The sequence below is a fragment of the Ranitomeya variabilis genome, chromosome 5, assembly GCF_051348905.1.
Source record: "Ranitomeya variabilis isolate aRanVar5 chromosome 5, aRanVar5.hap1, whole genome shotgun sequence".
NCBI lineage: Eukaryota > Metazoa > Chordata > Amphibia > Anura > Dendrobatidae > Ranitomeya > Ranitomeya variabilis.
This window is the reverse complement of record NC_135236.1, coordinates 611498504-611512128: the sequence shown is the minus strand read 5'-3', so window position 1 is coordinate 611512128 and position 13625 is coordinate 611498504. Positions and strand designations below refer to the sequence as shown.

The 13625-nt window shown below is 47.8% G+C and overlaps 1 protein-coding gene across 1 annotated transcript in view; it reads right to left on the bottom strand.

Moving 5' to 3' along the window:
- Nucleotides 1-13625, bottom strand: part of TXNDC15 (thioredoxin domain containing 15) — a 32186-nt gene that overhangs the window by 18020 nt on the left and 541 nt on the right. Inside the window, exon 2 of the mRNA XM_077266091.1 lies at nt 6752-7203. Coding sequence (XP_077122206.1) covers nt 6752-7203 — 452 coding nt within the window. The remainder of the gene's footprint in view (nt 1-6751; nt 7204-13625) is intronic.

Sequence of the window (13625 nt, the reverse complement as noted above, 5' to 3'; positions counted from 1 at the left end):
CTTACAAATACTGATGGAAAATTCTGACCAAATCCTGATGCGATCCAGAATGTGGACACATACCATGCATGTTTGTGTGCGTCTTGTTGATTGCATGTGCATTTGTCCATGCTTTAATTGGTTAATTGCCTTTTTCTGATGTATTGACTGTATAGTGGTCTGTGCAGCATGTGGTTTAAATGTGTTTTTTTTTTTAAATCTGATGTATTTTTTAAAAAAGTTTAGCGGTCTGCAGCTTGTGCTTTGAATGTGTGAGTGTGGTTTTTTTTTTTTTATTTAAAAGTGTTGATTAAATTTTACTGTTAAAACCATTTGCAGTTGATGTACTTGTATTTAAAATAAAGAGCATGTCAGCTCCTAATTGTGATTTAAAAAAAAAAAAGAGAGAAGAAAATAATAAAATGTTTGTTAAAAAAAATGTCCGTAGTATCATTTCATAAAGGTAAATTTAAAACTTTAAAACTGGTGTATGTACCAATGGTTACACATACAATACAGAGTTGGTTGAGGGCTTATTTTTTAATAAAGGTTATACTGTAAAGGTTTTTTTTAGGGGGGGGGAGGTGATTTTTTAAAATAAAATGTGGCAAATATATTTTTGCATGGTGGGTTAACATTTCAAAGTGTTATTTTTTTGGGACATGGAAATGAATGCTATAACGTGCAACTTTTTTGGGAAGTTTTGGTGTTCACCTGTAATGAACATTTCTGACATCATTTTTGCAGGGTGTTTATCGTTAAACATTACCTAGTTCAGGGGGTGGTCTAACTATAAATCAATTATACATATTACAGATACACCAGGACCGCAGCCACTGACCAGCCCACCAGGACCACAGCCACAAATCTTTCAAAGTAAGTTTTGAAGACCCCAAATCTGCTGCTTCAATGTGTAGAGCAGATTGCAAGTGTCTTTTTAACTTACAGAGACACCAGGACCACAGCCGCCGCCTGTCAGCCCAGGACCACAGCCGCCGCCTGTCAGCCCAGGACCAGCCCACCAGGACCACAGCCACAAATCTTTCAAAGTAAGTTTTTTGAAGACCCCAAATCTGCTGCTTCAATGTGTAGAGCAGATTGCAAGTGTCTTTTAACTTACAGAGACACCAGGACCACAGCCACCGGCCTTGCTTCCACAACAATGTCCTCTTCTGACAGCCCTCCTCCACAGCAACAGCGTGTATTGGTAAGTTAACACAAAAATTTTATTTTTTTTTTTTAAATTTACATTTGTTTTGATCACTACATGCATAAATTATGTTTCAACAGGAAGCTGAATCAGATGAGGAGCTGTCAGAAGGGGGCGAGACGGGTGGAGAGATGCCAGTGGAGGAGGAACCAAGTGTAAGTAGTGAAACAGTTGCTTCGCACATCACACTGCACCATACACAAAACAGATTTTCATACATAACTAAACACAGAAAATATATGCCTACATAACTGAGAATTTGTTTCCTTTATTTCAGGCTGCTGCTGCTGCTGCCGCTGAAGGTTCTCCCAGACACTCCCAGAGTCGGCGGACTCGTCGCCGCGGTCGGCCATCAGTGAGTTGGTTTTTTTTGGGAGGGGGATTCTATTGGTACTTTAGTGGTTCAGTGCACTAATTTGTTTGTTTTTCTTTTTTTTGGCACAGGCTTCACAGCGTGCTCCCGCAGAAGAGGATGATGATGATGATGATAATGATATCGACATCGACAGCCTCATTGAGGAGGTTCGCGAGCGGGAGCCGCTGTGGAACATGGCTGACCGCAGGCATGCCGATACCGGTGTCACCCGTCGGCTCTGGGTCGAAGTGTGTCGCAACCTGTTTCCAAGGCGGGAGAGCCTTCATCCTCAGCAGCTGAGCAAACTAGGTAAGTATTCACTTTCCAGTGATGTTTTGAGCTGACTGTAATGTATAGCATTTACCAATTTTTTTTTTTTTCTTTTGATTCTTGTCTTCACAGTTCAAAAGGTTAGGAAGCGGTGGCGGTCACTGAGGGATCGCTTTAAGAGGGAATTCAACGGGGAGATGCAGGCCCCGAGTGGCTCTGCAGGAAGGAAGAGGAGCAAATACAAATATGGCCAGGCCCTCTCCTTCCTGAGGCAAACCATGCTGAGCAGAGTGTAAGAATTCTACAGCCCACTAATAACCATGTTAAACTGTCTACTTAGTTTGCTTTCAGTCAGGGCTTTTTCATTTCAATGTATTAATTTCTTTTGTTTTTCCTTTCACAGCACCTTCTCCAGCCACCGTGCGCCTGCATCTTCCTCTGCGCCCTCTGGAGCGATCCCTCCTGAGTCCGCCACTGAGGGCCACGTCGGTAGGCCCCACACCACTGTCCCCTCCTCTGACCCCTCTGTCCCCTCCTCTGACCCCTCTGTCCCCTCCACTTCATCCGCCCCAAGCAGTGGAGCATTATTGCAGGCTTCATTGCTCGCATCTGATGCTGAACAGTTAGCGTTCCCTTTACCCCACCCCTCTGATCCTGCCACCTCGAGACCACCATTAGGTTCGTGGCGTCAGCGACAGAGGGGTCAGGAAAGGAGCTATGCTCCTGAATTCTTACACCTGAATGCATCCTTCCAAGGCTCTTTCAAAATTTTGGGAGAGCAAGTGACTGCTGGTTTCAACATGGTGCAGTCACGCATCAGTGAAACAAGCCAGGAAACCAGCAGTCGCTTGGATAGGCTGCATTCAGCTGTAAGTCCCGATCCGGCCAATATTTTTTTTCAATCCATGCTCAGGAGCATGGAGAAGCTTTCTTTTGAGCAACAGATGTGGGTAATGAATACCTGCCATAATGCTCTACTGCAGGCCGTTAATGACCCCCAATCTACCCACACACCTCCCCACACCTCCACTCCAATTCCACCCCAGGCCCCATTTCCACACCATGCCCAACCCCAGGCCCCATTTCCACACCATGCCCAACCCCAAGCCCCATTTCCACACCATACCCCCCATTACCAAACCCAGCCCCAATACCCACACCAGCACCATTACCAAACCCAGCCCCAATCCCCACACCAGCACCATTACCAATCCCAGCCACAAAGCCCACGCCAGCCCCATTACCCAACCCAGTCCCACTACCCTACCCAGTCACAATACCCAACCCAGTCCCCACAACCATCCCGGCCCCCAGACCAAATACCTTCCCCAATGTTTTCTTTACCCAGCTTTTCTCTTCCCCCTACCCCAACACCACCCCCCTCTGGTCAGCCTCTTGGTTTTCCCCCCCCTTCCACTGCACCCCAAACAAGTAGGGTTTCCCCACCTATCGACGTGGTCCAACCTTCCTGCCCCTCCTCCCCTAGTATCTCCACCCCACACTTTGAAGACCTTTAATAATGTATTGTTATTGTTTGTTAATATTTGGAAAAAAAAATTTAGCAAATTGTTTTCAAAAAAATTGGAAAATAAAAAATATCTTGTTTTGTCAAAAAAAAAAATATTAAAAAAAAAAAAAAAGAGTTAAAATAAAATTTTCTCTGATTTAAATTCTATTCTTTGTGTGTGTGGATTTATTAAGGTAATATAATAAAAAAGGTTTAATAAAAACAAACACCAGACATGTGAAAGGTATAACATAATGGTTTTACTAGCAAGAAAACCACGCTTTTGGGCCTTTTTTTTTTTTTTTTTGGTAGAAACACATTTTTTACATAAACAAAACACATGGGAAACAGGTTACACAATCATGTCTTGCCACGGGATCCGCCCGACAGGTGAGACAAAATATTCGGCAAACTGGTCCCTCATCCTTGTAACTGAACCTGTAGAGCGAACCGAGCTGCTGCGGTAGTCCCACAAGGCGGTCTCCAACTCTTCATCATCCAAGGAAACGGGCTCCTTTGAAAGGACAAAGTTGTGGAGCACCACACAGGCTTTAACTACCTCGTCTATAGTTGTGGTTTTCAGTTTGATTGCCGTCAGCAGAACTCGCCACTTCGCCGTCAATATGCCAAAGGAACACTCCACTACTCTTCGTGCTCTAGTAAGCCGGTAATTAAAGACCCGCTTGGTATGGGTTAAGTTCCGGCTACTGTACGGTTTCAGTAGGTGCGGCGACAATTGAAAGGCTTCATCACCTACAAAAACATATTCCATGGCTGGTTCAGTTGTTCCTGGCAGTGGTCTGGCTGGCGGGAAATCGTAGGTCTCTCCATAAAGGCAACGACCCATTGGAGAGTTTTTAAGAACTTGCGAATCGTTGGACCGTCCATATGCTCCGATGTCCACGGCAAGGAACCTGCAGTTGGCATCTGCAATAGCCATAAGGACGATGGAGAAATACTTCTTATAATTATAATACTCCGATCCTGTTCCTGCCGGTTTCGCAATCCTTATATGTTTCCCGTCAACTGCACCCACACAATTAGGGAAATTGCAAATTTGCTGAAACTCTTCTGCACTTCGCAACCATATTTCCATGGATGGTTGGGGGATATACTCTGGTTGCAAAGTGGTCCAAACAGCCTGACATGTGTCCTTCACTATTCCAGAGATAGTGGAAATGCCCAGCCTGAATTGGTAATGGAGCGAAGTCATAGATTCACCCGTAGCTAGGAAACGTTAAAAAAAAAAAAATGTTAGCAAAAATTGCACAGACCAACAAGTTTCAATATGGCACTGTTAATTTTTTTTAAGGACGGGACACACAATAAAACCAGCATGAAACCGGTGTAAAAAAGCAGTGGAATGTCCGCCAAGAAAACCAAAATTACATGCTGCAGAAAATAGTGCGCAGTATGCCAGCGCAGTATTGTCTGCAGCATGTAATATAACATTAAAAATGACCAATGACAGAAAAAAAAAGAGGCTTACCGCAGGGTCACCATCAGCCGCTCCGCCGGTGTGATGGCAAGCCTCATCCTTGTGTCCTGTCTTCGGATGACATCCTCCATTTTTGCAAGCAAAAAATCAAAATGTTCCATCCTCATCCGCACGTAGTTGTGGAATTTGTGTGGATTGTGCCGCAACTCCAGGTACAGAGTGGACTGGACACCCCGGGTCATCCGTAGTTCATTAATCGGATGAATCCACAGTCGTCTCCGTCTCCGTTGCTGCAGAAGCATCCTCCGTCTTTCCGCTGCCGCCTCCTTCTCCCGCACTATGATATCCAGGCGATTCGTCTCAAAGATAACGTCGGTAACCAAACTAGCAATCCTCCCAAGAACACCTTCCATCGCTGCCACAAAACTAAAACCCTCAAAGATGGGCTGTAAAAACAGTCACTATATAGTTTTTCAAATTTTCCAGTAGCCAATCAAATTTGGGAGCCTCCCATTTTAAAAACGGATCCGTCGGAAAACGGATGCAACGGATGGTAAAAACGGATGCAACGTATGCAACGCATCCAGTATTTTCGACGGAAACGTTTAGCGGATTTGCGACGGATCCGTTGAAATGCTGGATGCGTGGCATACTATTGTCACCGTTTTTCACTTTTTTGACGCATCCGTTTTTTCGGCAAAAAAACGGATTTGCGACGTAATGCAGTTAACGCTAGTGTGAAAGTAGCCTTAGAAAGCTAGAAGGCTTCAAAGTTGATTAGCAATTTCTCATGTTTCCAATAATATTTAAAAAAAAAAAAAAAAAAAAGTTTTGTAAGGGACCACATGACATTTCAAATGACTGAGGAGCCAGAAATGTGACACCATTCTAAAAACTGCACCCCTCAAAGTGCTCCAAACCACATTCAAGTTAATAAACCATTTAGGTTCTTCACAAGAATTAAAGGAATGTGGAAGGAAAAAAAAAATGAAAATTTTAATTTCACAAAAATGTTACTTTGGCCTCAAATTGTTTTATTTTCAAAAGGGTAACAGGAGAAAATGGACCCAAAAATGTGTTCACTTTCTTCAGAATACATTGATACCCCATATGTAGGGGGAAATTACGGTTTGGCTCAAAAGGCAAGGAGCACAGTTTGACTTTTTGAACGCAAAATTGGCTGGGCACCATTTGCATTTAGAAAGTCTAAACAGTAGAAACCCCCCACAAGTGACCCCATTTTGGAAATTAGACCGCTCAAAGAATTCATCTACTTGTGTTGTGAGAAACTTAAGCCCCAATGTGCTTTAACGGAAATTTATAATTTGAGCCGTGAAAATAAAAGATCAAATTTTCTCACACAAAAATGTTGCTTCAGCCCCCGTTTTATTTTTACAAGGGTAAAATGAGATAATGGTCCATACAATTTATCGTGCAATTTGTCCTGAGTACACAGATATACACCCCATATGTGATGGAAAACTACTGTTTGGGTGCACAGCAAGGCTCTGAAGGGAAGGAGCGCTATTTGACTTTTAGAGTTTAAAATTATCTGGGATAGCAGACGCAATGTCGTGTTTGCAGAGCAGCTGATGTGTGGTGCTGTCATGGGCGAAAGGAAAAGTTAATATTAATCAGCGCAGTCTGTAAATGGTGCGAAGTAAAGTCATCTATTTGTGCCTGCGCCTCATGACATAATCCGTTTATCTTTGTGCCAAAATCAAGATTAAATAAATAAAACCCAAGAAGAATTATTTGGTTAAGCATTACTTCATAACCCCATGAAAAAAAACACAAACAAAAAAAACTATCTTTTCACCACAGTCATGGCGCTTTGAGTTTTACCTCCCCTATCATGGTTTATACTGGTCACCTGTTTGCTACAGACTTTCACCTCAAGCTTCTCAGAACCCCGCCAGATAAATAATATACCTCATAAACCATGTCTCCAGATCAAGTCTTCATATGATAACGATCAGTTCTGTATCATACCTGAGAAATATTAAGGATTTGTAAAGTAAAGTTCTCCATATTAGTGATGTCGCGGTCCTCACAGTTGACTTTTAGAGGTTTGCTGCTATCTGTAGTGTTTGAGTCAGAGTCTGCAGTACTGGTGTCCATATTTTGGGTTTGTTCCTGAGACTGGTCATCCGAATTGCTAAGTGAACCATCACTGGAGCCACATTCTTCACCACCCGTCTCCATGTCACACACAGTACCTGCTCTGGCTCTGTCCTTCATAACCCTAGGCAGCATGGAAAGAAGCACAACAGGGTCTGTCTGGACGTCTAAACTCTGCATGGCATCAGCAATCTCAGCCGTCTTGTACTGAACAGCTCCTGTACTGCGGCCTTCATCATACCCCACTGTTATAGGTACAGGACTTGTGCTCTGAAGGTTTTCTCCCTGATGATCTTCTCGATGCAGGTCTTCACCTTGATTACCTGTTGGAAATAAATGTACAATGAAGCCATACTTCTAATGATAATCACTAATCTTTCCAGAAAATTGTTAACACCTGTGCCTTCTATTAGCCTTCTTAAATTACATAGGTTATGGTACATACCGCATATACAGGAGTATTAGTCGACCCGAGTATAAGCCGAGGCACCTACTTTTGCCACGGAAAACTGGGTAAGCTTATTGACTCAAGTATAAGCTGGGTATGCATTGTCCCCTCATCCCTGTCTTGCTGTGCATGACTTCCCCGTCCTGTCCTGGTATGTGTGGCTCCCACTGTTGTATGCATGGCTCCCCCGGTCCCATCTGCGTATGCATGGCTCTCCGGGTCCCATCGCCGTATACATGGCTCTCCGGGTCCCATCGCCGTATGCATGGCTCTCCGGGTCCCATCGCCGTATGCATGGCTCTCCGGGTCCCATCGCCGTATGCATGGCTCTCCGGGTCCCATCGCCGTATGCATGGCTCTCCGGGTCCCATCGCCGTATGCATGGCTCTCCGGGTCCCATCGCCGTATGAATGGCTCTCCGGGTCCCATCGCCGTATGAATGGCTCTCCCGATCCCATCGCCGTATGCATGGCTCCTCCTTGTCCTGTCCCATTGCTGTATGCATGGCTCACCCCCTTCCCATCCTACTCACCCTCCTCGCGCCATCGCTGCATCTCCGTTGTCAGTCGTGGCAGCTCTCCCTGTGCTGAGCAGTCACGTGGTACCGCTCATTAAGGTAATGAATATGTGCTCCACGCCTATGGGAGTGGAGACGCTTGCATATTCATTACCTTAATGCGCGGTACCACATGACCGCTCAGCACAGGGAGAGCTGTCAGCGGAGACCATCGGAGATGCAACAACGGCGCGAGGAGGCTGAGTATGTCTTCCAAGCCACCAACTCCTGCCGCTGCTCCCCCTCCCCCGCCGGCGTCATGGACAATGACTTGTGTATAAGTCGAGGGGGGCGTTTTCAGCACCAAAAAATAGTGATATGCAAATGATAAAACATTTTTAAAACTTCTCAACTTATTCAATAACTAGTTGGAGTGCCATGAGCAGAAATCCCTTAAAGCACTTACACCTTTTGTCTGCTATCAATGAGGTTATTAATGGCTTTCTGAGGAATGTTTTAGGCTATGTGCCCACGTTGCAGAAATGCTGTGGAAATGTCCGCAGCATTTCCGCAACTCCCTGCTGCGGGTAAAACGCATGTGGAATTCGCATGCGTTGTCCCGCAAAACACAAGCGTTTTGCAAGCGTTTTTAGCTTGCAGAATGCTTGTGTTTTCCAAGCTATTCTTCAAATCGGTTAAAAAAAGTGATTGACAGGTTGGTCACACTTGTCAAGTATAGTGATAGAATGTTAAAAGTAATAAAATAAATTAAAAATATGGTTGTTCTCACCTTCTGACAGCCCCCAATCTCCTGAGCGGTGCTCCCGGTACGTTCCGTTCCCAGCGATGCTTTGCGCGAAGGACCTTTGTGACGTCACGGTCGCGTGACGGCGACGTCACAAAGGTCCTTCGCGCAATGCATCTCTGGGAACAGAAGCCGCCGCATGCACCGCTGAGAGGCGGGGAGGACTCCAGGGGGCCATTGGAAGGTAAGTATATCAATATTTTTTATTTTAATTTTTTTTACAGGAATATGGTTCCCAAGGGCCTGGAAGAGAGTCTCCTCTCCTCCAGACCCGGGTACCACCACACATGTTGCGCTCACTTTACGCATGGTGGGCATAGCCACATGCGTAAAGTGAGCACATTCAATGCAATCCTATGGCTGCGGAATCGCAACGATTCCGCAGAAATTTTGAACATGCTACGGATTTTACTGCAATGCGATTCCGCAGCGGGAATCATGATTCATGTTGTCATGATTAAGGGAGCTTAGTCTTCAGAAATGCATTGAGATTCGTACCCATATGGTTTGTGCTGAAGTCTGTATCCTCCATATTTAAGTTTGTGAATAAAGAAAACTTTTTTTCACGGATTCGGTGAAGCTGGACATTTTCTTCTTTTGGATTCTACACGCCTGGACACAGCGGGTCCGTGCTCCCGAAATTCAGCTTATGCATCACGGGTGAGCTGGTTTATGTTCCAACCCTGAACTGAGCTGCAGAGTTCCCAAGCAGAGACTGGAGTATCTGTCCACATGATCAACATAAGTCGTACACTCCATAGAAGTGGCCTTTATAGAAGAGTGGGCAGAAAAAAGCCTTCACTTACATAAAAATTGTAAGGTTTTTTGAGTTTGACAAAACATGTGGCTGACTCCCCAAATGTATGGAGGAAGGTGCTGTGGTCAAAGAAGACCAAAATTGAACTTTTTGGCCACCAAAATAAATGCTATGTCTGGAACCAAACAAACGAAGCTCTTCAACCCAAGAACACCATCCCTATAGTGAAACGTGGTGGTGGAATCATCATGCTATGGGAATGTTTTTTGGCAGCAGCGACAGGGAAAATAGTCCAAGTCGAGGGGTAGATGGATGGTGTGAAATACAGAGATATTCTTGAACAAAACCTATTTCAGTCTGTCAGTGATTTCAGACTGAGACTGAGGTTCACCTTCCAACAAGACAATGACCCAAAACATGCTGAAAAAATGGAACTCAAATGGTTTTAACAGGAAACATGTAAATGTTTTGGAGCGGCCTACTCAAAGCCCAGACCTTAATCCAACTGAGAATCGGTGGTCACAGTTGAAGATTGCTGTTCACCAGAAGAAACCATCTAAACTTGAAGGAGCTGGAGCAGTTTTGCCTCAAGATTTTGGCATAAATCCCAATGACAAGATGTGGAAAGCTTATAGAGACTTTTCCAAAGCAACTTGCAGCTGTAATTGCTGCAAAAGAAGGCTCTACAAAGTACTGACTTTAGTAGGTGAATAGTTATGCACACTGAAGTTTACAGTTATTTTTACCTATTTGCTGCACAATAAAAAGAAAACCAAATGTTCACAGTTGTAGGCATGTTCTTTACACAAACTAATGCATCCCCCCCTCCCCCCTGAAAAAAAACAAAAAAAAAAAACCACAACAACACTCCAAGTTGTGATGTAGCAAAACAAGAAAAATGCTAAGGGGGTAAATAATTTTGCAAGCCAGTGTGTGTAATATATATGACCTATTTAAAGGTTACATTTTAATTCCCTCAGATGTGACTACTGACAATTTCCCTTTGGAAGTTGGGTATACTGGTATAGTGCTTGTAAACATAATGCAAATTTTAAATATAAACTTATGATAACTCTGCCCACCATTGTAATTACAGTTACGCAGGTTCTGGCCGCCCCTTCCCATCGTCTCTGTAGAGTCCGATCACACTGCACAGAGGCCGGCCGGGGGTCTCCGGAGCGCACTGTCTACTCCTGATCTCAGCTGACTTCATTGCCAATGTACTAATGCTGCAGGGCAAGACTGCCTCACATGGCTGCATCTCAGAGGGTTCAGGTCAGGTTAGTGGTCCAGCCATGCCACCAGTATAAACTGTCAATCAAGCAGGGAAATGAGAGGCTGGTGAAAAGAAATGATTTGGACCAACTCATTAAAGGGGGGGAACACTCTGACTGACAGTATTTATGGGGAACTTACAGGAGGAGGAACACTCCGGATGGCACGGCTTACAGGAGGAGGAACACTCCGAATGGCATGGCTTACGGGGGGAGGAACACTCCGAATGGCATGGCTTACGGGGGGAGGAACACTCCGAATGGCACGGCATACGGGGGGAGGAACACTCCGAATGGCACGGCTTACAGGGTGAGGAACACTCCGGATGACACGGCTTACGGGGGGAGGAACACTCCGGATGACACGGCTTACGGGGGGAGGAACACTCCGGATGACACGGCTTACGGGGGGAGGAACACTCCGGATGACACGGCTTACGGGGGGAGGAACACTCCGAATGGCATGGCTTACGGGGGGGAGGAACACTCCGGATGGCACGGCTTACGTGGGGAGGAACACTCCGGATGGCACGGCTTTCGGGGGGAGGAACACTCCAGATGGCACAGCTTACGGGGGGAGGAACACTCCGATGGCATGGCTTACGTGGGGAGGAATACTCCGGATGACGGGGGGGGACACTCTGGATTGCAGGGCTTATGGGGAGAGGAACACTCCGGATGGCACTGTTATTTGAGGCAGGATGTTGGTTAAACAGTTTATAGGGACATGTTCTATGCAGCACTACTTACAGGGACACACTCGGAGAGGCTGTGTGTAACACTATATAAAAGAAGTTTCAGTCTGCTGTGCTAAAGCATGTAGACAGAATACATGAAATATGAATGGTATTACTGCTCTAGATAATAAGAAAAAACAGACGCTTCACGCATAATTTGGCCAATTCATGCATTCCCAGCAGCCAACGACAAGGCGGTCTCACACTGCTGGGACCCTACGTGTCTAGTGTGAATACCTCTCTAAGACTGAAGTCTGAATTCCTGGGTGAATGTGGACACCTCTCTCTATAGCCTGTATTTATGGGTAGGTAGGACCCTGCTGTAATTAAAACCACCATATGCAGGAGGGCGGAGCGCTCGGTCAGTAAGTGAACATACAAATAACAAAAGACTGACCGGCACTTCCAAGCTAGTGTGAACAGGTGCAAACTAGGAGCAGCCACCTCCATATACAAAAGAAGCTGCACTCTGTCGTGCTAAAGTATGTAGCAGTATTGCTATTCACATTTCATATATTCCATGTCTACATAATTTAGCACGACAGAGTGCAGCTTCTTTTGTATATGGAGGTGGCTGCTCCTAGTTTGCACCTGTTCACACTAGCTTGGAAGTGCCAGTCTTTTGTTATTTCGGAGTGACACTATATACAGGGCCCTCTCTGTATGACGCTGTAAGGGCCTGTTCTTTGCAGCACTATTCACTATTCTGTGCGGCACTGCTTACGGGGGCCCGCTCTGTGTGGCACTGCTTACGGGGGCCCGCTCTGTGTGGCACTGCTTACGGGGGCCCGCTCTGTGTGGCACTGCTTACGGGGGCCCGCTCTGTGTGGCACTGCTGACGGGGGCCCGCTCTGTGTGGCACTGCTGACGGGGGCCCGCTCTGTGTGGCACTGCTGACGGGGGCCCGCTCTGTGTGGCACTGCTTACGGGGGCCCGCTCTGTGTGGCACTGCTTACGGGGGCCCGCTCTGTGTGGCACTGCTGACGGGGGCCCGCTCTGTGCGGCACTGCTGACGGGGGCCCGCTCTGTGTGGCACTGCTGACGGGGGCCCGCTCTGTGTGGCACTGCTGACGGGGGCCCGCTCTGTGTGGCACTGCTGACGGGGGCCCGCTCTGTGTGGCACTGCTGACGGGGGCCCGCTCTGTGTGACACTGCTGACGGGGGCCCGCTCTGTGTGGCACTGCTGACGGGGGCCCGCTCTGTGTGGCACTGCTGACGGGGGCCCGCTCTGTGTGGCACTGCTGACGGGGGCCCGCTCTGTGTGGCACTGCTGACGGGGGCCCGCTCTGTGTGGCACTGTTTCTAGGGGCCCGCTCTGTGTGGCACTGCTTACGGGGGCCCACTCTGTGTGGCACTGTTTCTTGGAGCCCGCTCTCTGTGGCGCTGCTGACGGGGGCCTGCTCTGTGTGGCACTGTTTCTAGGGGCCCGCTCTGTGTGGCACTGCTGACGGGGGCCCGCTCTGTGTGGCACTGTTTCTAGGAGCCCACTCTGTGTGGCACTGCTTAAGGGGGCCTGCTGTGTGGCACTGCTGACGGGGGCCCGCTCTCTGTGGCGCTGCTGACGGGGGCCTGCTCTGTGTGGCACTGTTTCTAGGGGCCCGCTCTGTGTGGCACTGCTGACGGGGGCCCGCTCTGTGTGGCACTGTTTCTAGGAGCCCACTCTGTGTGGCACTGCTTACGGGGGCCTGCTGTGTGGCACTGCTGACAGGGGCCCGCTCTGTGTGGCACTGCTGACAGGGGCCCGCTCTCTGTGGCGCTGCTGACAGGGGCCCGCTCTCTGTGGCGCTGCTGACGGGGGCCTGCTCTGTGTGGCACTGTTTCTAGGAGCCCGCTCTGTGTGGCACTGCTGACGGGGGCCCGCTCTGTGTGGCACTGCTGACGGCGGCCCGCTCTGTGTGGCACTGCTGACGGCGGCCTGCTCTGTGTGGCACTGTTTCTAGGGGCCCACTCTGTGTGGCACTGCTGACGGGGGCCCGCTCTGTGTGGCACTGCTGACGGGGGCCCGCTCTGTGTGGCACTGCTGACGGGGGCCCGCTCTGTGTGGCACTGCTGACGGGGGCCCGCTCTGTGTGGCACTGTTTCTAGGAGCCCGCTCTGTGTGGCACTGCTGACGGGGGCCCGCTCTGTGTGGCACTGCTGACGGGGGCCCGCTCTGTGTGGCACTGCTGACGGGGGCCCCGCTGTGTGGCACTGCTGACGGGGGCCCGCTCTGTGTGGCACTGCTGACG